General features: G+C 50.2%; 1 protein-coding gene and 1 pseudogene across 1 annotated transcript in view; one reads left to right on the forward strand and one right to left on the reverse strand.

Moving 5' to 3' along the window:
* Positions 1 to 6,804, reverse strand: part of LOC144136473 (uncharacterized) — a 48,837-nt gene extending 42,033 nt beyond the window's left edge. The window contains exon 1 of the mRNA XM_077668822.1: positions 5,872 to 6,804. Within this exon, the coding sequence (XP_077524948.1) occupies positions 5,872 to 6,318 (447 nt within the window). The 5' untranslated portion in view covers positions 6,319 to 6,804. The remainder of the gene's footprint in view (positions 1 to 5,871) is intronic.
* Positions 6,805 to 16,467: 9,663 nt separating this feature from the next.
* Positions 16,468 to 16,646, forward strand: LOC144095741 (U2 spliceosomal RNA; annotated as a pseudogene).
* Positions 16,647 to 27,538: the final 10,892 nt, after the last annotated feature.

The following is a 27,538-nucleotide window of genomic DNA, read 5'->3' on the forward strand; positions in this document are numbered from 1 at the left end:
AATATCAAGTTAGCACCACTGCACTCCGCCCTCTAGAAAACACATATAATGTAACTTCATCATCACCAGCGTTACCATCAGCCTAACACGCGTACAACTAACCTCATCCGCCCACCTGACCTATGCCTCACCCTGCTTCGTTATCGTTCTCTTGAAATCCGCTCCATCAACCTAAGTAACCATGGGACATCTCTTCACATTATATTCTGTGTCCGTATCAGAGACGAATTTATGGCTCGCTCTTAAAAGAAGATAAACGGGGGGGGTTCCATGTGAGTGATGCATTTGTATATTTGTTGCATTTTTTTTCGTCGGCAAAATGCGGTTCAGCATGATTTTTCAATGTCAAATTTCTCGCTCTTCTTGATTTCTGCTAGGATACCATTAAATCTCGTTTGTTCCGGGGAACCTAACTAACCGAACTATCTAACTTAACTCACAACTCACAACTTAAATCACAATCAGAAAGCCCCAAACGACAAGCCTCTTTATGCTCGAATCAACCACGCCGCAATGCCTCACCCTGCTTCGTTATCGTTCTCTTGAAATCCGCTCCATCAACCTAAGTAACCATGGGACATCTCTTCACATTATATTCTGTGTCTGTGTCCAGGGAGAAAAGAGAAGGGAAACCAAGAACAAAGATGTGAACACCATCGGTAACAGCTTTCTGTGGCTAAGGAGTGCAAGGCATGTGAAATGGCTACAAGCGCAAGCCATACGTTTTCAGACTTGTGTCCTTTCCTCAATAGCGCTCGGCAGCAGCATATTAGTGGAAGCCATCGCGTTGCGCTACTACAGAGTCCTTGAAGTTGTCCCCGTGCCTGGAACCTATCCTCCTGTGCTCAAATCCATGTTGTCACAACGTTCGAAATTCCTGGAAGCTATTGACGCCACTGCAGGGAGAAATATAGAAAGGCAGCCAAGCTTCCATTATCGGCGGCTGTTTCAAAAAGTTTAACAAACGTAGCAGCACACAGCCCGTCGTTTGACGTTAGTGACCTTTCGACGGCAGCAGTACAGGGAGACTCGAAAACGATGCCCAACATGTTTTGATAAGGACTCAATTCCCCACCAAACCTCGCTGCCATTGCGAGGCTTGTAGGCTGTTTACGCGAACGCATGCTAGTGATACCGGCATGTGGAGTATTCCAAGCTTCCAAGGCAACGTTTAAAGTCAGCGTGGAAGCTTCACTGCACTGCGTACAATCCTGGCCGCGTGTACACTTGCGTGTGAACGTATGGTGCTCGCCCTGCGCGTCGAAAAGCGAGCTTGTGGAACCAAACACAGATATACTAATGCATGGGACACCGTAGAATATCTGTTACGGGTCCCCATTGGACTTCTTTTTGGAAATGTGGCGGAGTACTTGAAGGTTGTTTCACTTCCGCCACCGGTTGGCCCGGTATTGCACTGCCTCCGGGATCGGCCTTGGTGTTTATAACGCGCGTCTTTACTATCCTGTCTTTCTATCCCATCTTTCAACTCTCCTACTATCTGCACGTGGTAGCGATTGTGGCTCGGCTTGAGCCAGTGGGCAGGCCTGTGCACTTTCCTTTTCTTTCTTCCTGGCAACAACAGGCAGACAGACACTTTACTCAGGAGTGGGACTGCGCTCGACTATGTGCGTGTGCAACAAACGATGCGCTCAGGCTTAGCGCTTCTGGAAGTATCGACCAGCCATGACGAAACTCGTGTTTGCGGAGACGGTGCCGCGACGTCACCATATGTGCAGCAAGCTTCTGCGGAACTGGTTACGCTCCCACAGCGAAATTTTAATTTCGCAGAAGTTGGCCTTCGCTGCAGAATGACGGTCGTTTTTTCTAGGGTGACACGTTACGAATGAAAACGAGTATTCCAGGCTTAGCAGGCGAATCAAGATTAAAATAAAACAGAGCGGCTTCTGATCTAACTCTGATGAAGAATGACGGTCACGTCCACGCTTGGTGTCGCAGACGGCGAGAGCAATTAGTCACAAACGACAGCGTGTCGCCTTCGTAGAGCTGTGCACCCCCCCCCCCCCTCCCTTTCATACGTACTGCGGTACCCGCAGACTCTCGAACACAAGGATGGTCATCGCGGTGTGGCCTCCATGCGCCTTAGTCCGCATTAATATTCTCACTTCCTTGACTCTGCTTGCACAGCAGAGGCGAGAGCAGGTCGTCTATTTTGCACGACTGTGGTCGGAAAGCATGCCAATACTAAACGACTGCTTCAGCACTGTGTGTAATATGCGCGAAATTAAGTTCATTAATATTTTTACTCGTTGCTTTTTAGTGAGTTCTGAACATTTCATCATTAGAAGCCGGGTTTATTCATTGTTACCTGTCCTGACGAATGGCTTCTTTTTTCTTAAGCGCCCGATTTCTTGCGGCAATACATAGGGCCACAAGTCTACACACTGCACAAGATGAGACTACTTCCACCCTTGGTAAAGTCTTCTTTGAACAACTGAAGACGGATTGGACAGCATCATGTGAACAGCGCTGTATATTATTTTTGTGCGCTTACATTCTTTCGCGTTCATCTCTTTTCCCCCTTTACTAAATATCAGAATCGCTAGCTTTTGTCTTCGCAGTAATTAAAAAAGCGGCGGGTAGCCCCGCACTTACCATTTGCCGGATGAAATGACAAGATTTTTGCCGCGGTGCAGTTCAAATCCATTATCATTTCTTTCTCAGACAACAACTGTTCATTTCGCTTGCCATCATTTATTGAACAGAACGGCAAACCAGTGTCACTAGAACACCACCCGCACTGTAACAAATAAACTGAACATGCTATCGCCAGTAAGCTCTGGAAAAGAGCACCTCCTAAGGTGACGTTTACAACCACTGCATTAGTCCCAAAGATAATGCACGAACCATAACGGCATAGGTGTTCTTCGTTCACACCAAAACACAGCTTGGAAACACCAGTCAATCCATGAGGAGTTCAGCACGTATCACACTAAGAAAAATTGTTCGAGTGCATTATGCCTGATCAGACCAACTTTGTTGTAAATTCAAATACAAAAAAATATGGCCTAAATCGTGCTACGCAAAAGTTGGGTAACGTGGACGCTAATTACTCTCGTTTTATTTTCTAGGCAGAAAAATACGCTGTAGGAAATATAACCATACTCATCTGGCGCTTTACAAAACAGTGCTTTGCTAGTCAGCCGCCCGCATCACCCTTCTTCTTCTGTCCTGCTTTTGTACAAGCACGGGGTTCAAACGTTTCAGCAGTATATCCTCTCTCGCATCCTGCTATGCCCTATGCGTCTTACGCACACAGTATCAGCAGTTAGGCCCAGCTACCATTCGAGTCAACAAATTACTAGCTTGCACAGGAAATGGCGCGGAAAAGGTTAAACATTGATGCGGGGAACTCATAAAGCGCGCCTACCGGATACGCGGGAATCTAATATCGAAATAAAGACAAATAAACACATCACGCCAACGCGCCAAGGCGATTGCAGCGTTCCGCCCTGCTGCCACCTACGCAGTCTGTTCAGAATGACCCTGTGTGACTAGCGTTGCAGACAACCCTGCGCGCCGTGTGAGGTCGAAGAAAAATGCGATGAGAAACAATAAAAAGAAACAGCTCCTAGTTCACTGTGCAAACAGCGCTGGTCGATTGAACAGACACACTCCCACAGAGAGACACTGGTCACATCTCGTTTACAATCTGCAAAAGCGGAAGCAGTTTTTCTTTTTTCGTGAGAAGAAAGTGGAGACCTGAGGTGATCGCATCAGCAGGCGTCTGGTGGTGTTCGCATAACTAATAATAATAACAGTAGGTTATGAGGGAAGGAACTCCACAGTAACTGTACACGAATACCGCATTGAGGGAAGGAAGGAAGGTGGGGTGAAAGGACAGGCAGAGAGAAAGAGAGAGTCAGGGAAGTGGAGGGCACTGGTCTAATTTCATCCCATGGGCTTCTTTAACGCGCCCTGGCAACGCACAGCACTCGGGCGTCTCTTGCCTTTTGATATTAATCATAATTGGTTTTTGGGGAAAGGAAATGGCGCAGTATCTGTCTCATATATCGTTGGACACCTGAACCGCGTCGTAAGGGAAGGGATAAAAGAGGGAGTGAAAGAATAAAGGAAGAAATAGGTGCCGTAGTGGAGGGCTCCAGAATAATTTCGACCACCTGGGGATCTTTAACGTGCACTGACATCGCACAGCACACGGGCGCCTTAGCGTTTTTCCTCCATAAAAACGCAGCCGCCGCGGTCGGGTTCGAACCCGGGAGCTCCGGATCAGCAGCCAAGCGCCCTAACCACTGAGCCAACGCGGCGGGTTTTGCCTCCATCAAAATTCGACCGCGACTGTCGGGACTCGCTCCAGCGTCCTCGTGCTCAGAAGCCGAAGGCCATCAACACCGAACCACCACGGCGTGTTTCAAGGCGATTTGTGGCACTTTTGCTCGGGATCGTGTTGCCGCATCTTCTCAAATACTCGCATACTACAAAGACTTCAGCAGGGATTCTCCGAACGCGATGTTAGGGCGTGTGCTGGTCTAGCCCATGTGCTCGGGCCCGTTGTGCTTGAAACACACCGAAAGCCTGTACACAGCAGGCCACAGGCAAAAAATAGAGTTCCCTAGCGCGCATGATGAGAAAGTATGCAAGGACTCAAGCCTCCGTAAAAGGCAAACTATGCATTACAGCCACCGTAGCCCAGCCCCTTGAGTACCAGCCTCGGTTTAATGTAAAGCTGGTTAACGTACGAGCCGATTTAAATTCATACGTTCTTTCACTCCACGTTCCTCGTAGTTCATGAATCTCTAGCCCCATTGCAAAAAGGGCGTAGCTCCCTGTACCGTCGACCGAAGAGCGCAAGTCCCAGAATGTTCGGCATGGAAAATGAGTGGAAGTTCTTCCAACGCCCGTAAGCCGAAGAGAAAGTTGCCCAGGTGTTTCTGAGCAGTGAGGCACACCTGGACGGAGGAGCGGACACACTTAACAATGTGTCATCAGTGGTCATTCTTCCGGGTTAATGTGGCGCTCTCATTTTACTGCCTCTGGGGCAGGAGTCCTCGGGTTTACCAACAGGCCAATCGCGTTAGAAGTGTGCTGTGAATAAAGGACGTTGCTACGAGCATTGGAAGCATCTATACACGTTCCGAATGCAAGGTACGCACGTTAAAACCTTTTTATTGGGCATCCCTTCTGAATCCAGTAAAAAGAAGCAGAGACGCGTTCTAAAATGTTAGACAACGGTTGCGGCAGCAGTTCTTCTCTAGGAGTCCTCTGCTTATGCTGGGCTGTCTGCAGTCGCCACATAAAGGTATCGCTATGGCATATCACCAGACTTTTACATGCATTTCCAATTTCTTGCCTGACACGGGGCGGGAAATTTGATGTTTTGTGGTTGCAGTCTAGGGAGAAAGTAGGCAGCCCACTGCGCGAACGATAAGAGCAGATGCCTGAGCGGGTGCTGGTGCTTCTGCGGAGCTCTAGGTAGCAAAGCTTTAGAGATTGGAGATCGGTCAGTCTCCATGTGCCTCATGAATCTTCGCAAGAATACGTCACGGCCTCTTCGGAACAACTTCAGTGACGGCAGCAGCTGCCAGCAATCGTTCTAGAAAAGCCGTGCCTTAATCTCACGGTCCCGATTTGCGGTGTAGTGTTTTTATAAAGGACATCTTTTTGTGTTCATAATCTTGTGACGCTTCCATAGAGGCACTTTTACCGCCTCACTCAAGACACCAATAATGTACAAAAGGAAACGTGCGGCTGTACACGAAAACACCGAGCGCTTGCAACAGGCGGCGTCGCATAACATTCAGCGCTGCGCCCAGAACGAGCCAAACCCAGCGCCAGAGGGCCTTGTTATCTTTAGCATCGCAAGACGCAGAAGACGTTCAGCGTCCCACTCACGATTTCCTTGCGCAGCGAATCCATGGCCAGGTCGAACCTGGACCTCCGCCAAGTCGACGCAGCTTCGCCGTCCGAATTAGTGGTCGCGTCGTCGTCCGCGGAGCACGCGGCCTCCTGGGAGCCGTCGCTTCCGGCCGGCGTCACAGCCGCGGAACCCACGGCCCACTTGTTCCTCAGCAGTTCGGACTGCCGGAGTCGCTGCGCGTAGAAGTCGCGGCAGCGTCGCACCAGCGTCCCTCCTTGGCGCGTGGACAGCACCGGCTCCGAGTGTTCGCGGCGGCGCGCCATGCGCCGCCATCCGGGCTCGTCTGGTCGTTTGGGCGCCCTCCTGGGCGCACCGGGGGCGAGCTGCCGGTCGACCCGTGGCTGACGGCCTCGCTGGTGAACACTGTTGCTGCTGTTGTTGTGGTAGTGGTGCTGATGTTGGCAGGACGGCGACGAAGACATGCCGCCGTCCCTGCCGGCGCGCACGCGCGCCGCGCAGCCGCAGACTTCAGGCACGACGGCACACGAGTCACGACCCACCGCGTCCTTCCATCGCGGGGCCGGCCGTCCGCACACGAGCGCGAGCACGATGTACACACTCCACGCGCTACTCGCAACAACTTACTCCCGCCACACTTTCCACTAGGCCGGCGGCGGCGCCGCCAACGTGAGAGCAGCGCGAACTTGCTGGGTGCGCTCCCGTTTCGTTCGCCTCCGCCCCGAGCAACGGCCCCTGCTCAGCCCCCGGGGAAAAGCAGAGAGACGACCACGGACGACGTCGGCGACGCTCCGCTCGCGAGGCAGCGGACCCGCGAATACAACTTCCCGCTGTCGGCACAGCTGAGCGAGCCAGCAGTCTCCGCCAGCGTCGGCTGCCCCTCTCTCTCCCATGACGAAGCCAGCGGTCGCTGCGCCGGCGCGTGACGACGGCCGCGTCGAGCGCAGCGCCGTCGGTGTCGGTCAGTCCCTGCGAAGCCGACGACGCGGAACCGGCATTGTTCAAGGTTGCATCGGTCGTTCGCGGCGCTCCCGTGAAACTGGACCGCTTAGCGTTCGCCCGGTGCGCGCGGCTGTACGGCACGGGCCTCCGCGCTTAGCTTCCTAATGGCCTCTAGACGTCCTTCCACATCGTCTTGCCGGTCTGCTCGCGAGAAGGCATTCCGTTTTTCTTTTCGCTTTTCAATGTGCTCTGCTGGTCACTACGGCGGATGACGCTATATAGCTATTCGCTAATGTGTAATCGGCAAAAAATTTTGAGGGACTCTGAAGTTCGCCTGTAACGATATTGATTACCGCAGTCTAACTACCAAGACGCTACTTCCACTGAAAATGAAGGTTTCATAAGCGAAAATAGGCAAACCAAAAAAAAAATGTAGGTGTCTCGCCATCCCGGGCGCATTGCGCAAGTAAACTGGGTGCGTCGACACAGTTCTCTGGGTGCGATACCAGACGCCAGGCTACACCGCCGTTCGATGCAAAACGCTCATCCCGGAGTCCTTTTCCGTGTATGTGTAGGCGTCCCGTGTTCGATTCGAGTGGCCATAAAATTTTTAAACGCAATTTTCTCAACAAATGGTTTTCTCTGCTACATCTCTGGAACTACGACCATGACAAAATTTCACCATGACGATGCACAGCATGCATGGCCAATCGAGGACCTTTTCACATTGCCTGGTAAACCAGAGTTAGCCTTCTGTGACAAAAGTTTGACTTGGATGCTTGATAGACAGATAAATTATTCCAACGCGTACGTTGATCTTTATGCTCGCGCTACGAAAACCACGCGAAACAATATTTTTGGAGAAAATAAAATATCCGTTTTCACAGAAAGCAGTGCCTTTCTCGTTAGAATGCGGTAGCCTATCGATACAACAGAAATTTAATTTCTCCTGAGTGTCCCTTTAAAGATGTTCTGAAGGCTCGGCACATATAAAGCCTCCGGTAGCTGAAGCTACGAACGAAACCGTAGAATGGGCATTAACGTGCAATGGATGGATGCTTTAGTATACAGTCCCAAATCAGCCCTATATATCTGCTGTTTCTATCAATAGCTACTTCTGTTCCTTCTATCAATGCTTTTTACAGCGACAGTTGCTAAGGCCACGCATCCCATTTGTGTGTAGTGTATAGTTGTTGTTGAAGTTGTAACATATGACATTATGACAACGCGCAATGCTCACTGGTCAGAGTGGGGTGACGTCACGCCTGGCGCCATGACAAGGCACCACGCTGATGGCCCAAAATGTCAATCACTGATTGCTCCGAACACAATGAGGCCCGCCACCCGTTACATAACGAGTTCCCCGTGTATACAACAGGTGATCATATACAGCATGCCCTACGAGCAGCCACCCTCAGTGGAGCCCTGGAATAGGGGCACCAACCCTGGCAGACACAAGATATCACCGTCAGGAAGATGGAAGAACTCTATCGGACCGGTGAATGACGTTGTAATTAGAGAAAATAAAGTTTATCCTATCCCCCTCTGTGCCTTCTCGCCTTCACATCGTGTGTCGCATCGGACACCCTCCTTATATTAGTGGATTTGAATGGATACATAAGCGAACAAAGGGTTTCTCAAAACTACCTGCAGAGAAAGTTGGCACCGGAATGACGGAAAGACGAGGTTTCGTATTTGACTCGGCTAGTGTTGGGCCGGAAACATGCATCCTGCTTTGAACCAGTAGCTGCGCCGAGATACCCTCGTCTGTCCGCAGATTAAGCTAATTTAATAGTGCGTTTTTCACTTCTTCAATAAATTTAACGCATGTGTCCGGATGGTATAGGTATGGTATAGGAACCTTACAGCATTTCTTTCAGGTTCGCCTGGAGAAAAGTCCCATAGTTACGGCTCAGTCTACGTTTCGTGACCAACAAAAGCCAAGCTAAAAACGAAACCTCCTCTTCCCGGCATTCCTGCACCTCTACGTGGTGGGTGAGCTACCAGAGCCAAGCTTTCCCTCTAGGTAATACTGAGAAGCTCTATGCAAACGACCGTGCGTGAGGCATGGTCTGGAGTGACGCGCCCCTATTCTGCACCCCACACGTCCACTATATACTCAGCCCACCTCCACACCCATGACTGGTTATTGCACTCGGTTATTGAGATAATCTAAGCGAAAGGCACACCTACCTAGAGTCTGTAAACTGGCATCGGAATTTCGCACCATCCCAGCTGCCGCTGAGAGAGGAGAAGGAAAGGCAGGGAGTTTAACCGGAAGGAACTGGTTTGTTACCCTGCACTGGGCGAAAGGGAAATTGGAGATATAAAGGTGAGGGAGAAAAGGGAGCTGAGGGGAAAATGAATTCATTAAGCAATTAGCGTGCGACTAAGTCATAGTCGACAGTGTAGGCCCGACGCCCTCAAGAATCGGAGCAGTGCCTGGCAGGCCTTCACTGCCGACGACCGCGCAGCTATGTGTGAGAATTTTTAAGGCGAAAGCCTTTAATGGCTCATACTCCCGGTCGATATTCTGTCCGTCCGCTACATCGCCAACCGGAAGTCACAACGGAAGTGACGTCACATCTACACTTTGATCTTGGCCGATTTGCACTAAAATCGATGTCCAGCCGAATTCGACTACGGCGAACATGATGGCGACCCCAAAATTTGGCCCGGCTCACCCCCGAAAGCTGATCTTGGGCGATTTGCACCAAAATCGATGTCCAGCCTAATTCCACTACGGCAAACACCATGGGACCCGCCGCGGTGGCTCAGTGGTTAGGGCGCTCGACTACTGATCCGGAGTTCCCGGGTTCGAACCCGACCGCGGCGGCTGCGTTTTTATGGAGGAAAAACGCTAAGGCGCCCGTGTGCTGTGCGATGTCAGTGCACGTTAAAGATCCCCAGGTGGTCGAAATTATCCCGGAGCCCTCCACTACGGCACCTCTTTCTTCCTTTCTTCTTTCACTCACTCCTTTCCCCTTCCCTTATGGCGCGGTTCAGGTGTCCAATGATATATGAGACAGATACTGCGTCATTTCCTTTCCCTCCAAAAACCAATTATTATTATTATTATTAAACACCATGGTAACCCCCAAATTTGGTCCGGATCACCCCCAAAATTTCACCTTGGCCGATTTGCCCCAAAAGCGGTGTCCAGTCTAATTCGACTACGGCATACACCATGGTGACCCCCAAATTTGGTCCGAGTCACCCCCAAAATTTGACCTTGGCCGATTTGCCCCAAAATCAGTATCCAGTCTAATTCGACTACGGCGAATACTATGGTGACCCCCAAATTTGGCCCGGATCACCCCCAAAATTAGACCTTGGCCGATTTGTCCCAAAATCGATGCCCAGCGTAATTCGACTACGGCGAACACCCGTGGTGATCCCCAATTTGGCCTGGGTCACACCCAAATTGGCCCACCCACTCCCGAAATTTGACCTTGGCTGAAGGCTTTCGCCTCACGCACTTTAGATTGCCAAAGTGCGCCCTGAATGTTTTTATATCCGCCAGCAGGCGTAGGTAAAGGCGGTCCAGTGCACGGCATATAGATTTTCTTTCGGCACTGTATGCAGGGCATGCACAGAAAACCTGTGATATGGTCTCGTCACAACTGTTATTAGCGCGCCAGGGCACCCACTCATCTTTAGCCTCTCAACTTGCCTCCTGATTCTTCGCTCTGCCTGATGAGAACGCGATTTCTTAAAACACTGCGCCAAACTGTTCAAATTAAAGTGCGCAGAATGATAACTTAAGAACGTTTTTCCTGTTTCCGTCAAGTACGTTCAACGTGTGATTCCCACATTCTTTTATCTCTATGTCCAAGAATCTAACCCCTGAGTTCTGTGGCAGCTCGAACGTGAATTCCAGCCCGGTGAAAACCTCTAGGAACACGTCTAATATACTGCTGACTGACAATCGGTTCGCAATCGCAAAAGGGAAACAAAGCAGGAAATCATCCACAAAACGAAGTGCCTCCAGTAATTCAAACTGTGCCAATCTTGATCCCAAGGTTCGGTTTCCTCTTGCCATGTAGATATCCCAAATGACCGGAGCAATGCACGACCTAATGCTAATACCACTCTTTTGCATGTACAATTTTAAGCCAAATTCCACAACCAAAGAACTGAGGTATTTTTCCAGCAACTGTAGGAAACCTGAGACACTAATGCCATGCACATTACTTTTGGAATCTGACATCCCCGAACTGATCAACAAATTCTTCAACTGCATTTAATGCAGCCGCGACTGGAATATTAAAGTACATGTCCTTAACATCCACTGATACACAGGTAACTGGCGTGATTTTCTTCAAAAAGGCTTCAAAACGCTTGTTGTGTCCGTCGTTTCAGTCATCGTTTTTGTTCGTGCGTAGCGCGTTATTCCCATCAGAAAATTACCGTCTGTGGCGCCTCGCGTAACGGAGCGGTGGCGCCCTCATACCAGCGCACGAGGCTAGCCTTCGCTTCACAAAAAACGTGGCTCTGTTCGTCCTAGGTTGAGTAGAACCTGTGACCCGGCACTATAGTGCAAGAAAGCGATCGCTGTAGAGCCATGATTAATGTTAATGCTTTCGCTTAGCGTCTCCGGCGCATAATATTCTCGAAGCTTATATCGCTGCGTCACAGTGAAGTTCTCTCTCTCTCATGTGCCTTAACGCAATCGAGTTAAGCTCACTTTCAAATTTTGCAAGAAGGACGAAAAAAAAATACATGAGCATAGCTGGCCCCTCGGTGCCTTCGCTTCGCTATACCCTTTAAAGTAAATGATCGTCATGCTAGAAAAGAAGTCTTCGACTGCCTTGCAAAGGCTAATCGTCATCCGAAAAGCGCTTTCTTTAACTGTCTATGCTCTCCTGATATCGTAGCGTTACAGAATGCCCAATCACGTGAACGCCAACGATATTCTGTTGCCGTCGCTCCTATATCGACGAACAGGTGACGTGGCACTCGCATGCACCCGACTGAAAAATGCCAAGCAGTCTAGTGCAACAGGGCCAGAGCTTGAAAGTAAGATAAAGCGCCGCGATCCGCGCATCAAAAAAGAATCAAAGGCGTCGCTTCCGCTTATTTTGGAGCACGTGCGAATTAATGCTGAAGATAAGGCCATCGGCTCCTTCCGGGCCGGCGCGCGAGGCTTGGCATAAGCCTACCGCGCTGCAAAGGACGCGGTGGCAGCATGGCTGCGCCCTTTCAGCATTGTTCGGATGTCAATTTCTTAGGTATTCGTGACGACGTTCGAAACTGACCTTGACTGACTAGCCTGAAGCCCTTCATGCCTGTCTCATCGAAATGGGACGTCATCTAAGGCCTTGCAACAGCTGAGACCTTGGAATTTCTGACCTGGCTGAAATCGAATGGCCGCCAGCTATTACCGGCGCCTGCAACATCGTGTTCGTGTTAGCTTTTCTCCTGAACTTCGCCAAGCACGGCGGATCTTTTATCGCGGAAGAAACAACTGTCAAAGTGCCACTGCCGGCTTGTCTTCGAAGTACTGTGTTGCCGCTCCTCCTCCTGCCGGCGTCACCTGTTCAATGGGTAAATTCGATCGGCTTGCGTGAACGAAGTCTTCCCAAGGCTTCATCATCAGCAGCAGCAACAGCAGGAAAGGTAAGTTCGATTGCAATCTGTCAGCTATGCAACCCGCATTGCTGAATCCGCAATTGTTGCAACCCTCGAGCTTTTATTAGCGTGGAAAACGCGTTGAATTCTCATGCAAAGATACCGTAGCGACATATATATTTATCGGGAAAGTTTGTTGTGCCATGTGGTGTAGAGTGTACAGGGGCAAGCAATGATAGGTAACACGCAGCATTGTGTCGCTGAGGGGTGATTGCGCGCCTGTGGAAGATCTAGAATTGGAAGACACGCCCCGACGCGATCGCGGATCGTCTGTTCTATAAAAAACAGCGAGGGAAGTAAGCGTCGAACTTGTCGTTCAGCGAGTGCTGCAGGTTTTGAGCTTAGAAGTACTGTCCTGAACATTCGGGGAACATCCGGTTAACATCCTGGGATGTAAAACGGGTGAAGAAAGTGCATGGTTTCCTGCCCTGCGCATGGGGAAGGATGTAAGGTGAAGATGAATTGTAAACTGCTATTTTCTAAAGCCGTTCCCTTACTTAACATGGGAGAAGTCACGGTTTTCAGGTAAGCCACAGGCGTGCGCTATCGGCTCGTATAGGCATGCGTTCTTGTGTTCCCTATTTCATATCATTTCCCCTTGCACGCATACGCTGAGGAGGAGGCTCGAAATTTCGCAGCGACTTTTACCTATCGAAGTTTCGGCCAAATTTTACACTAACAAGAATATCGCGTGAAGGGAATTTTACTGTTGACTGCCCGCCTGAGGTGGATGTATCGTTTTACCTTCGTACCACTGAGTACGCACAACGTTGATAAGCCGCGGTTAATGCGCGTATTATAACGCGTATCATTGGGCGAGTTGGTTTGACGTTTTTTTTTCTTTTTATTTTAAGGGCGCACAGGCGGAGAGTTTTAAAGGGACACTAAAGACAACTTTATTCAATTATTGTTCTGTGCAAAATTTTATCACTTGGCTCTTTCCGACCCCACTACTGCTCCCAGCGCACGAGTCACAGTCGCTGCTATGTCGCGTTTCTTTAGATGATTCTGGGCAGGAGTGCACCCAAGAAAAGGCTTCATTTAGAAGCCCGCATTTACCCTGTTGCCTGCATTTCTTGATCGCTGTGTAATAGTAGGCTGAGCAAGGTTGCGAACTTTACGTTTTCTGCCCTACAATGACTTACCGTTACTGGTGAGAAAATGACTGACTGTTCTTCGTTTCGTCAGTCAATTTTTTTGTAAGTGCTTCGGCAGTAAACAGAGCGGCACCGAGGCACTTGATCGTCATTTTCTGCGGCGACATTAAAGCACACACTGCCGTGTATTTTAAATCCTACACTGTGTCATTGAGCCACACCCCACTCCCCCTTTTATGATTTGACGAATTCCGGGGCCAGCTCACTGAGAAGCCACAGCTCCTTGATCAGATCCAGTCGCAAAACTCTGACGTGAAACCACTTCGAAGAGTTTAACGTCCGGTGGCGCGGCCCATGAGCTGGGCTGACAGCTATATCACGTGCGCCCTCCACCGTTTATTTGTGCTGTGGTCGCGTTCTGAGCAGCGCTGATAGGATAGGATAGGAAAGACTTTTAATGCTCTAGAAAGGTGCTAGTAGCAGACGAGAAAGAAGAGGTCCATCTTCCTTCTCACAGGGTCGGTGCCCCTATTCCAGGGCTCCGCTGAGCTTCGCTGCTCGTTGGGCGTGCTGGATCAGACCTTGTTGGCAACCCAGATCGCCGCTGGAGAGCCGGCTCTCCCACTGTTCCGCACTCGGGTCTTTGCGAAAGCTGTCGTTTTTACTGCATTCCCACGTGATGTGGTACAACGATGGTTTGCTGCCACACCACGGGCAAGTGTCCCGATATTGCGTCGGGTAAATCTTGCTAAGGATATGCAGGTTTGGGAATGTTCCTGTCTGCAATCTTCGCCAATACACTGCCTCTAGTTGATTTAGATCAGGATGAGGCGGCGGATAGCGGATCCGTACCCCCTTATAGTAGTTGAGAATGTCTGAGTACGTAGGACTGACTCGGTCGGGTAGATCGTCCGATTGGGAGGAAGCTCGGCTCGTATACCCTCGAGCTACCTCGTCGGCGCGTTCGTTCCCCGCTATGTCGGTGTGTCCTGGCACCCAGTAAATGCTATGTATGACTTTTGGTGGGGTCGCGCTCTGGAGGAGCCGGAGCGCGGCGCGACCTATGCGGCCGTTCGTGTAGTTACGGCACGCTTCTCTCGAATCTGTAAGGATGGCAAGGGACATGTTGCTTCGATAACCGGCTACCGCCGCTAGGGCTACGGCCAGCTCCTCCCCTTCGGTTACCGTGCAATCCCTCACTGAGGCGCTAGCTAATTCCTTTAAGTTCGAATCAATAACTACCGCCACTGTGCTGTTATGTGAGCTTCTTGTATACGGAGCCGCGTCCGTGTATACCGTTGTGGATTTTGTAGCTAGATTTTGTTGTACATACCTCGCCCGGGGCTGCCCTACGGGCCGCATGCAAGTTGGGGTCCATGTTCCGGGGAAGGGAGCGAACCTTTAGCGTCTGGCGGATTGCGTCCGGTATGCTCGCAGTACGATTCTCGAATTCCGCAGTTCCGCCTAGCCCCAGTCGGCTAAGGAGCGAGCGCCCCGTAGGAGTCTGCTGGAGCCTAGCTAACTGCGTGACCAGTTGGGCTTCTTTGATCTCTTCGAAGGTGTTGTGAATTCCAAGAGCCAATAGTTTTTCGTTGGAGGTGTTCATTGGTAGATGCAGGGCTGTCTTGTAAGCTTTGCGGAGTATGGTGTCTGCACTATCCACTTCTCCTTTGTTGAGGTTGAAGTACGGGAGGGCGTAACCCACGCGACTAACCACCAGGCTCTGAACCAGGCGCAGGGTATCCCCCTCTCGCATGCCGCTCCGCTTCTGCGACACGCGCGTGATCATTCTGGCGACCTGAGTGGTCGATTGCTTGAGAACGCCGAGCGTATGGCCGCATCGCTGGTTGCTCTGCAGCCACGTTCCCAAGACGCGTATCTTGTCTCGTTCGGGAATTAGCTGTCCTTCGAGGGAGACATTGAGGGACCCTTCCTTGTGTTTCCCTTTGTGGACTCGCAGGAGTTCTGATTTTTCGGTGGAGCAGGCGAGGCCTCGTGCACTGGCATATTCTTCCACGCAGGTAGCCGCTGCTTGCAGTCGTTCTTCTTTCTGGCCGAGCGACCCAGTGGTAACCCAGACCGTGACGTCGTCAGCGTATATTGCGTGCTGTATGCCTTCGATCTTCTCGAGAGCAGCGCTGAACACTTCAGCCGAACGCCGCACGCTCACAGTTCTGGTGGCGCAGTAACTTTCACCTAACGATATATACCTCAACTGCACAGAGCGAGAAGAAATGAAGCGTGCGAAAGAAGAAAAAGATACAGTATTGAAAAGTGGCGAAATAATTATAGGTCACCTGGGGTTGTTTAACGTATATTTACATTGCTCAGAAAACGCGCGCCTTTTGCGTTTCGTCTCCATCTAAACTCTGCCGCCGGCGCGGAGTTGAACCTGGGCCCTCCGGCTCGGTGCAGGCCAAATGAACAAAGGCCTCGCGCACTTCTGTATAGCATTCTTCGGGGCAGCTTTAGAAAGTCTCTTGCATGCTTGGCTGTATACCACTTCATGTCAGGCCACCGCAGTAGCTCAGTGGTTATGGCGCTCGGCTGCTGGCCCGAAAGACGCGGGTTCGATCCCGGCCGCGGCGGTCGAATTTCGATGGAGGCGAAATTCTAGAGGCCCGTGTACTGTGCGATGTCAGTGCACGTTAAAGAAACCCCGGTGGTTGAAATTTCCGGTGGCCTTCACTACAGCGTTCCTCATAGCCTGAGTAGCTTTGGGACGCTAAGCCCACGGTAAACCAACTATTTTATGTCAGACATTGTGCGTGACTATCATTTTAATTGGTTGTCGCCTCGCATAGCGGTAACGCGCCATTTCGAGTTTCTTATTGCTCCACTCTACCGCACATTCGATAAATACGATGTTTGATTCTAGAGAACCACCGCACCCATGTTTTTCAGCAATAAGCATTCGTTTTTGCAAGGTTTCCTTCCTTATTAATCCCTATCCGTGCTCAAGTAGCATTATTGATATAACCTATAAGATATCTGATACGGGTCCTATTTGGACCAACGATATTAAACTTATTTTTGGAATGCGGCGGATTGCTTGAAGCTTGCTTCACCACCGCCACGGGTTGGCCCGGTATTGCACTGCCTCCGGGATCAACCCACAAAAAAAAATTAATAAAAAATTAATAAGAAAATAGCGCGTCAGCCACATTACATATGGCTCGCACAATTTCACACAGTGCAACAGCAGCTAGTGGAGGGCTGTCGGCTTCGTCCTTCGGCTTCTACCTTTCGACAAGCTGTGTGCATGGTCACAGTCGATTAGTTTGCCTATATAGTATACAATTTTGTTATCGCACAACTTAGCTTTTTTTAGGTGTTAACTCGACACCACACGGTGAGTGAAAATTGCAGAGAGTAGCATCCGCCCCTTTTTATTGGCCAGGAAAAGTGCAACTCCTGTCGCCACTCCAGTATATATATACATATAACATACTGGTCTGAGCAGCGCGGACAAAGCGGGAAGCAGGGACAACTAATCTGCGAAAACACGCCGGTCCGTGGGAGAATGACAAAATTAACAAGAAACTGATAATTTTACCCTGTAGATTTGCTATCCAGCCCTGCGGACACAACAAACTCATGCTTCCTCAGCTATTTTTTTTCTTGGCTTTGTTGAGTGCAAAACAATGCCTGGGACCCTTGTTAGAATTGGAAGCATAGCACGCTGCCCATCATTACTTCGCGCAAGTGACAGCCTTGCAACCGGAATCGAAAGGCTTGCTAGCTGTAGATGCTTCTTTCACCATATTTGGCTGCCGTGATAAGGAAACAAACTCGTAGCCGCACGCGTGATGCCACGCCATCGTTCCGAAAGAGTGATGAAACGGCTCCGTCACGAGCGTGCTCTCAGCGGCGATCGGCCACAGAAGAGCAGAGGACAGAGTTAGACCAGATAGAGCAGAAGTGCTCTCTCCCGCGCTACTGTTGTCGGAAGAAAGAGTCGAACGGCATACCCGCTATCAGCCGCTGCAAACACACATTATCTCGGACCCGGCGACCAACCCTTCGCGGCGCTGGCGCCAGTCCAAGCCAGGCGCTCGGGTATTCGTGTGAAGTCTGCCGGCAGGAGTGCTTGGCACAAACACTTGAGGACAAAAAGAAAAAAAAAATATGCCCTGCTGGACTATGTACGGCGTTTGTCAAAAGCCTTTACTGCACGTCACGTGGTTTGATTTCAAGCCCAAAAGTGGAGCCCAGTAGTGGCACCCCTAAAGAACAAAAGGTCTAGAAATGTAAGCACAGGGTTTCCCTTCACCACGCAGAGATTTAGAGGTTCAGGCATGCCTTATGCACCCCACTTCAGGGCAGAAATCGAAGCATGTGACGTGAAGACTTTTGAAGAGGGATGTATACGTGCGCGCTGCAGTGCATTCTTCGATACCACTGCCGCGATGTTTCTGCTGCGATGACAATCATTTGCATCGTGTTAACTATAGTAATCAATTAATTAAAAACTAAAGGAACAAAAATCAAATCAAGGCAATTTATTTTGCACCAAAAGTAAAAAAAGATGTATGCGAATCATCTGGATCCCTAGCATTCTCGGTCAGACTTGGGTCCATAAGCTTACCAGTAATGCAAGAAACAATAGCGAGACAACTCGACACTATACATGATTTCATGCTCAACGCTTATTTCAATTCATGTATAGCAACAGTTAAATGAAAAAGAAAAAGGGAATTACATAAATTATACAATAGTTAAAAAGTCAGTAAAAAAAGCGATATACATGTAAGGAAATCATTGGTTTATAACGGAGTCGAGTATTGATTACACTGAAATAATTTTTTTTGTTTCGACGATTGAAAAATGACCTATCATTAAGTTTGCGGGAAGCTTGTTTTAAACTATGGCACCAGCATAGAAATAGTCATTTTACCGTAAAAATTGCTGACAAGTGGTAGGTTAAAACATTTGAAAAAAATTTCTTGTTGGACGAGGTGGACAGACGAAAACAGATGACATTAGCGAGATATATTAATTCAATATGTGTATAACAACACCAGCCAGTTAGTAATCCTGTGCTGTGTTTTCATTCTCGAGGACTGCTTCAACGTGGGTTCTCAAGTTCATCGACCTCTCTGGCCTGAACCAGCCACGCCCGGAGGCACTGCTCGGCGCCGACATAGGTAAGCATGACTGCTCGCCCAGTCAAAAAACGGTCGACCATCCAGCTTGCCCTTATGCTTGTATTTCTGTAAGGAACAGCGAGATGTACGTCACAAAACTAACAGCCTCGCAGCTGTCTATTTACAACTCATTATAGCTGAACGCCAATGCACATATGTTACCAGCCGCTGCAGCCGATCCCGGCCGCTGCGGTCGAATTTCGATGGAGGCGAAATTCTAGACGCCCGTGTACTGCGTGATGTCCGTGCACGTTAAAGAGCCCCAGGTGGTCGAAATTTTCGGAGCCCTTCACTACGGCGTCCCTCATAGCCCGAGCCGCTTTGGGACGTTAAACCCTCCATAAACCATAAACCATTTATGCACGAAAGAATGGCGGCTTGCATGGGGGAACACCAGGGGTTCGTCGTCGAGGATTGCATTGTTTCTAATTTTTCTAATTCTCGGAAAAGCCTTCCGAATAATGGTTCGTGAGAAGTCGGTGCAGGCATGTGACTAATTTGCTCTAATCGCTATTGCTCTGGAGCTCCGTGCTCAGTCGTACAAACTGCCATGGTCTGGTGACTGAGGTGAAAAAAAAAAATTGAACTAAAACGGCCACTGCAGTTAAGGTTCCATCGCCACAGCATGCGTGTTAAGTTTAGTTAAATAATCAATGAATTGTTACCTTAAGCTTTCTGGCCATTCAATAAGTATAATTGTTCATGTGTGTCGTGTCTTACATCCTCGTATTTCGCGCTACCTTCACCGTGAATCTGATTCGACTCGCCCAGCTTTCCACCTGTTACTGTTACTTTTGCGAGTTAGCAAGTTATTATTTTTTTTTGCAGACAAAGGCGAAATGAGGCATCCCTACAGCATAATAATAATTGGTTTTGGGGGAAGGAAATGGCGCAGTATCTGTCTCATATATCGTTGGACACCTGAGCCGCGCCGTAAGGGAAGGGATAAAGGAGGGAGTGACAGAAGAAAGGAAGAATGAGGTGCCGTAGTGGAGGGCTCCGGAATAATTTCGACCACCTGGGGATCTTTAACGTGCACTGACATCGCACAGCACACGGGCGCCTTACCGTTTTTCCTCCATAAAAACGCAGCCGCCGCGGTCGGGTTCGAACCCGGGAACTCCGGATCAGTAGTCGAGCACCCTAACCGCTGAGCCACCACGGCGGGTCTACAGCATGAAGCTGAATGCAGATTCCAGACTGTGAGAAGCGTCGTTAAATACCGTTAAATCCCCATAAACCAGACCAAATATATGTTACTGTCCTAATGCTGAGTGCGTTCGGTCTGATGATCGCTATCAGTCACTGTTTTCCTTCCCGTTTATTCTCGTGTCCATGTGCTCACACGTGTTGTATTGTGACGAAGACGACGAAACTGGCAGTGGCGTGGGACGAAGCGCCCGCGCTAGGCCAGCGACGATTAAGTCACATCATTGCCATCAGTCAAACCGTCTCATTCTTCAGCTGGCTGTCACGTAACAATATTGCATAACTTATATGCATAAAGGAAGATATTGTCAAACCGCAACGCGCTGATTTGATTTACCGGGAAATCTCCATCCCGGCGCCTCCATTCCCGCGCCTGCTGTTTTGCTTCCGCGCGGGGCCTTTTCGCAGTCTCGAACACGTCTTCGCATCGACAGAATACGAAACGCTGGGCGCTACTTTTCAGGGTATTGGAAACGTCGCGCCCGTTTCGTATTGGTGATGAGCTCAGCTGTACCAATTATGCGCTTCTTCCTTTCAGGTGTGCTCTGTTTTAAAATAATTATCATTGTAAAGAAAGAGAGCAGAGCGTCGCCGTCTTATAGCTTTCGTCCTGTAAATTACCGTCGACGTTTCCCCTCCTTTCCAGGTGGTGTTCAGCGCCTAATGATCAGTTCTTCAACCTCTGCCGCTGCGGAGCAGAGGCAACTGAAGAGGCCGAAGACCCTTGCTGGTGGCGAGTACGTGTTGCAGGTATGCACCGAAAATCGGGACGACTGGCCTGAACCTCATCCCGAAATTTCGCCCATGCATGGCATGCTACGCAGCCTCACAACGTTCTACCCTTCGTTGAAAGAGACAGTTACGCCCTCTGACAAAAGTGTAAGAACTCAGGGCATTTCATTCTAAGCCGTGATGTGTGGCTTGCTATGCGTCACTTGTGTTCCAGATCTCTCCAAGGTGAGATGAACACCTGTCACCGCGCCTCCACAATATGGGACCTCCATAGATGTAACAACAGGAGGTTACATTGCTTTCAAGCGAACCCCTTGAGCTTGTACTTCATTTGAGCACTGTGCGCTCGTTATTTAGCAGAAATATTGTACTCTAGCTCAAGAGGGAGTATTCTGCTGCAGTGCAGTCAGTCGGTGGGAACTGTGACAACGCCCATCACACGAGAGCGCGGAACAGGAACCGAGTGGCGACTTACAACCAGAAGTTCGCCAGCCGCTCATCGACATGGAGGCCTTGCGAAACTTACGAGTCGTCATAAACGAGTTCTGTTCACTTCTTAAAGTGCCCGAACTGCTGCTTTTCCCTTCCCGTTCTCTACATCTCTTCCCACTCTCGCTCAGGTATCCGTGCTGCAAGTTCACTTCGAAGACACTGAAGCGGAGCAAGGTGCCGTAATAAATGCGTGAGGCAGTTACACCGAGGATGGCAGTCTTGCCCGCACTGCGCCCACATGATATGGTCGACGTTGTTACAATCACCGCAAAAGAGTGTAGCCTATACGGAATTTTCTTACAACAAGGGGCACTACCACGTCCGGTGATAAACATCTGGGAACAGAGGACGCCCCTGTGTTCCACCGCAGAGGCTTCACGTACGTAGAGCTCTTACGGGTGACCAGTGCGCATGCGCAGAACGCAAAGGGTATGCGCGAGTCTCACGTACGTACGTGAGATTCGGATTTTTACGTTGCGGTCCTTGCCTTGCTTGCGTACTAGCGTTGACAAACATGGCGGCGTCCTGCCCACCGCTTCACAGCGATAACAGCTTCGTCGCTAATCCCTCGACGCGATATCGTGTTCTAAACTGTTGTATTCGCCTTCGATTTGCCCAGTCTTACCCTCGCATAAAGTTTCAAGGGACAAATAGCTTTTGTTTTTCAGACATAAAGGCAATTTCGCAGCTGTTAAGCCTAACGAAGAGCGCTCCGACGTAGTTCGACTGGCTTGGCTTTGACTCGTCTAGTCTTAGGGGCTACAGCAGTGTCTGCATCTCTCAGTAGATGGCGCTAGGAAAAACGCGCGGCGTCTGTCGCGTACGTGCAACTAAAAGGGTTTGAAGCAACATGCACGTATGCTGCGTAGACTTCTCACGTTTGCGTACGTGAACTCGGTACGTACGTGAAACAAACTTTCTGATGTTTTATCGTCCTTCGCAAGGAAATCGTAGCCGCGTTTGTGAACACTGAATATTCAGTGAAATACTATTCTTTTCCCTTCGACCAATGCACGTGGAGTAGATCGTTCCCCGCGGGGCCTGGAGCACCTGACCGGCTGGGAGGAATGGGAGGCCCCGTTGCGCTTCGCGGACCAGGACACGCAGAAGATCGCGACATACCGGGCCGCCGACGTCATGGACGATCATGGACGAGCTCATGAACGTCTGAGTGCAGTGGGGTCGTGCGGGGGCCCAAAAGCGTACGTGCCCTAAACAACCTTCCGTTAAATAGTTTTCCTCCCTCCTCCTTCAGTACCGCATGGAGGCCTGCTTGTGAGCGCGGAAGTGCATTTTGAGATAAAATGGGGTAGAACTGAGTGATGCCGTACTGCCACGGCAAAGAGCGCGCCCCTGGTTGCACACGGTAAGTTCAGGTCGGCTGGCAGAAAACTGCAGGACTAGGTGTGCTGCTTCCGGCCGAGCGAAAGTCAGCTCACAGACGCTGAGTCTCCCGGTGCTGAACTGTGAGTATAGAAGAGCGCCGAATCCTACGAAGTCTTACATGGCGAAAGGTAAGGGATCGAGGCGGCGAGGAGTTCGCCAAATAAAAGCGCGCGGCTTCAGATACGGCTTCAGTCGCGTCAGCTCTCTCCGAGCTATAAGCGCTAGCGCGATAGCCGAGCGAAATCAACGGCAACGGGAAACCAGCCTAGTGACGGAACTACCGGACGGGTAAAAGGTGTGTTAGTAGAGGAAACTGCACCGCGCGATCGTGTCACACAGGGAAGGGGGGGGGGGGGGGGGGCGAATTACTCCTTACGGAAATTAGAGGGCTGGTAGGGACGGGGAAGCCTCCGGGTGCTAGCCAACATTTATATAAGAGAACTGCTGTTCGTCTGGGACTCACCTGGACTAGCACCCTGAGGCTCACTTGGTGTTGCAGGTGTCGTCTAGAGCGTTTTATCTAGAGTCGCAGGAGTGCTTACGCCGTGTAGAACAGCCCGCAACACCCGTAAGCAGTCACACTGGTCACCGAGCGAGGTAATATAAGAGGAGACGTATAGATAGATGGAAGAGCCCCAATGGTGAAACTAAAAATGAAATCGACTTCATACTATGCGCTAAGCCTGGCATCATTCAGGATGTGGCCGTCCTCGGAAAGGTGCGTTGTAGCGACCACAGAATGGTAAGGTCTCGAATTACCTTAGACTTGAAGAGGGAACGGAAGAAGCTAGTGAAAAGGAAGACCATTAACGAGTTAGCCGTAAGAGGGAAAGCACAGGAGTTTAGGATAGCGCTGCAAAACAGATATTCGGCTTTAACTGAAGAAGACGATCTTGATGTTCATACAATGCACGATAATCTGACATCAATAATTACGGAATGCGCAGTAGAGGTAGGCGGTAGGACCGTTCGACAGGATACCGGAAAGCTATCTCAGGTGACGAAAGATTTGATTAAGAGGCGCCAAAGCATGAGAGCGTCTAACCCTACCGACAGTCTAGAACTAACAGAGCTATCAAAGTTAATAAATAAGCGCAAGGTCGCCGACATAGGGAAGTTTAATATGGAGAGAATCGAGCATGCTCTAAAGAACGGAGGTAGCCTAAACGCAGTGAAGAGGACCTAGGCATAGGTAAAAACCAGATGTATGCATTAAGAGACACGCAGGGCAATGTCATTAGCAATATGGATAAGATAGTTAACGTAGCTGAAGAGTTCTACACAAACCTGTACAGTAGCCAATGTAATCAGAGCATTAATGAGAAAGACAGCAGTGCACAGCAATGCGTCATCCCGCCAGTAACGCAAGATGAAGTAAAAGCCTTAGAAGCAATGAAAAGGGGAAAAACAGCTGGGGAGGAACAGGTAACAGCAGATCTGTGGAAGGATGGAGGGGACATCGTGCTAGAAAAACTAGCCACCCTGTATACGCAATGCCTTATGACCTCAACTGTACCAGAAGCTTGGAAGAATGCAAGCATTATCTTAATTCATAAGAAGGGAGACGCCAAGGACTTGAAAAATTGCAGGCCGATCAGCTTACTATCCGTTGCCTACAAAGTATTGACTAAGGTAATCGCTAATATAGTCAGAACAACGTTATACTTTAATCAACCAAATGATCAGGCAGGCTTTCGTAAAGGATATTCACATTAATAGATCATATTCACACTATCATTCAGGTGATAAAGAAATGCGCAGAATATAACCAACCTCTATATATAGCTTTCATTGATTACGAGAAAGCATTCGACTCAGTGGAAACCTCAGTCGTCATATAGGCATTGCGTAATCAGGGGGTAGAAGCGTCTTATGTCAAAATACTGGAAGATATATATAGCAACTGCACAGCTACTATAGTCCTCCATAAAGTAAGAAATAAAATTCCAATAAGGAAGGGCGTCAGGCAAGGAGACACGATTTCGCCAATGCTGTTCACCACGTGTTTACAGGAGGTATTCCGAGGCCTGAATTGGGAACAGTTGGGAATAAGAATAAATGGAGAACACCTAAATAATCTGCGATTCGCTGATGACATTGCCTTGCTGAGTCACTCAGGAGGTGAACTGCAAATCATGATCAATGAGTTAGACAGGCAGAGCAGAACGATGGGTCTAAAAATTAACATGCAGAAAACCAACGTAATGTTCAACAGCCTAGCAAAGGAACAACAGTTCACAATTGGCAGCGAGAGCCTAGAAGTTGTGCCGGAATATGTCTACTTAGGCCAGGTAGTGACAGCTGATCCGGATCATGAGAGGGAGATAACTAGAAGGATAAGAATGGGGTGGAGCGCATATGGCAAGTTCTCGCAGATCATGAGCGGCAGTTTACCAATTTCCCTCAAGAGAAAAGTGCACAAAAGCTTTATCTTACCGGTACTCACCTACGGGGCAGAAACGTGGAGGCTAACGAAAAGAGTTCCGCTTAAGTTAAGGACAACGCAGCGAGCCATGGAAAGAAAAATGATAGGTGCAACGTTAAGAGACCGGAAGTGGGCAGAGTGGGAAAGGGAACAAACACGGGTTAATGACATCATAGTCGAAATCAAGAGAAAGAAATGGGCTTGGGCAGGGCATGTAATGCGAAGGCAAGATAACCGCTGGTCCTTAGGGGTAACGGAGTGGATTCCAAGAGAAAGTAAGCGTAGCAGGGGGCGGCAAAAGGCTAGGTGGGCGGACGAGATTAAGAAGTTTGCAGGCAAAGGGTGGATGCAGCTGGCAAAGGACAGGGTTAATTGGAGAGACATGAGAGAGGCCTTTGCCCTGCAGTGGGTGTTGTAAGGCTGATGATGATGATGATGATGATAGATCGATTAGGGCGCGAACGCAGTGCAGAAGCAGAGGAGGAAATGTAGGATGTGCGCGCAGGTACGCGTATGAGCGCGTCTCCCTCTGTCGCTACTCTGTGCCTTTCTGCAGACGGGAACGTGTGTGCAGTGTGTGGTGCAGAGGGCGGTGAGACTGGACAGTGTGCTCTCTCCTTAAAACCCCCCTCCGGTTAAATCCCCCCTCCGATTAAAACCCCCCTCCGGCGCCCAACGTGGGGCGTGAGGCTCTTGGAACATTGGACGACTGTCTGTCCGGTTCGAGGAACGCCTTTTGCCCAGACTTGACAAAAGCTAAGCCTAGAGTGAATTTTGATCGCTAGGACCTGCGGCATGCTTTCTTGAGTGCTAGGTGTATTGCGCTGCAGCATGTTTGAACTTTTCGACATGCTCAGCACGTTTTTTGTCAAGTTTTCTCTGGAGTTTCTTCAGCACAAAAACCACTTGGTCCGCATAGAGGGAGCGCGAGGCCTAGCACCCGCGGAGCTGACGAGCCTTAAGCGAGTGAGTACGGAAGCCGCATGGGTGGTCCAAGTTTTCTGTATATATTTTTCTCTGCCGTCTCTTCTTCTACTCTGGGAGTCGCGGCTCCGGGAGCCGGTTGGCCTGGGGCCACAGGTGCCGCTACGAGCTCGCTGATATTGCAGCTCGGCACCGGGCGCTCCGACACCATCCGATGCGGTGGGCGTCGACCGCCCGGAAGCTCCTTTGTGCAGTGAGCGGGGTAGGACCACCGCCAATGAATGATGTCTCCTCGCGGCTGCGCGCACGTAACCCTTGCCGGGTTTTTGTTTTGTTCACGGTCATTGTCAGTGATAGTCAGTCCTAAGGCTTTTAGGAGCTGCTTGCACCACTTCAGAAGAGACACGACCACCGGACCACGGTATTGGGAGGGGCGCACTTTGCTGCCCACTCGGTTTTTCTTAACCTCACATGAACTGAGCAGACTCGTTCAACTCAAGAAAGGGAGGGATTTGTTCCCTTGAACTTTGCGTTTGAACAGCCGCCCGACACGTTTTGCTAGCGAGTTAGGCATTGTGCCATGAGGCTCTGGCGGACGCCGTTTCCCCTCCCATGACCTGCGTTGAAGACACGCCAAGAGCACTTCGGCAATTTTGCAGATCCGGTGGAGCCACCCAGGCTTGCTGTCCTGGGCACATCGTCTCGCTGCCACCTGCTGCGACGGAGCGGCCTGTATCCTGTTCGCCGCATCCATCCGGGGCAGCCGTGGCGAGAACAGGGGGCAATCACCTCCGGCTGCTGTTCTGGCGACTACTGCAGAATCCCGGCCTGCAGTTTTCAACCGGCCTTTTCTTCGCGGGCCTGCTGATACAGCCCACAGCATCACGCTCCTCGGCTGGGATCGTCGACCCGAGCGGACGGGTCGCCCGCGGCTCCGCTCTTCGCCAGCGGGGCGAGGAAGTGGCGAGAACCGTTCTCCCGTATCTCGTCCCGTCCGGCTTCGGAGTATCCCTTGCCCTAGCGTGGGCGAACATTCGCTCGTAAACGTGCTGGTGAGTCGGACGACCTCGAATCGCTAGCGTATTTTGTTGCTAGCTGGCGTTATTTTTGCTGTAGCAATAAATGCCTGTTTGTGTCAGCCAATGTGTCGTTCCTTTGTTCCCTCAGAGCAAGGCCCCGTGGTCGGCGTGCGCTCGGTAGCGTACGCGATGGCGGGGTTGGGTCCGGCGGCTTTGAACTGTGCCAGCCGCGGTTAATTGGGGTGAAACGTATTTATCTCCCCCGATTAAATCTCAACAGAATAAAGAGCGGTTTATGGAAGCGGGCAGAGTGCGGTGAGGGAACAAACGCAGGTTAATGACTTCCTAGTCGAAATCAAGAGGAATAAATGGGCTTGGGCAGGGCATGCATACTGCGAACACAAGATAACCGCTGATCTTCAAGGGTAACGGAGTGGATTCCAAGAGAAAGTAAGCGTAGCAGGGGGCAGCAAAAGGTTAGGTGGGCGGATGAGATTAGGAAGTTTGCAGGCATAGGGTGGGCGCAGCTGGCAATGGACAGGGTTAATTGGAGAGACATGGGAGAGGCCTTTGCCCTGCAGTAGGTATAGTCAGTCTGCTGCTGATGATGATGATGAACCGTCCCAAAGCGACTCAAGTTAGGAGGGACGCCGTAGTGAAGGGCTCCGGAAATTTAGACC

The sequence above is a fragment of the Amblyomma americanum genome, chromosome 6, assembly GCF_052857255.1.
Source record: "Amblyomma americanum isolate KBUSLIRL-KWMA chromosome 6, ASM5285725v1, whole genome shotgun sequence".
In the NCBI taxonomy this organism is placed as follows: domain Eukaryota; kingdom Metazoa; phylum Arthropoda; class Arachnida; order Ixodida; family Ixodidae; genus Amblyomma; species Amblyomma americanum.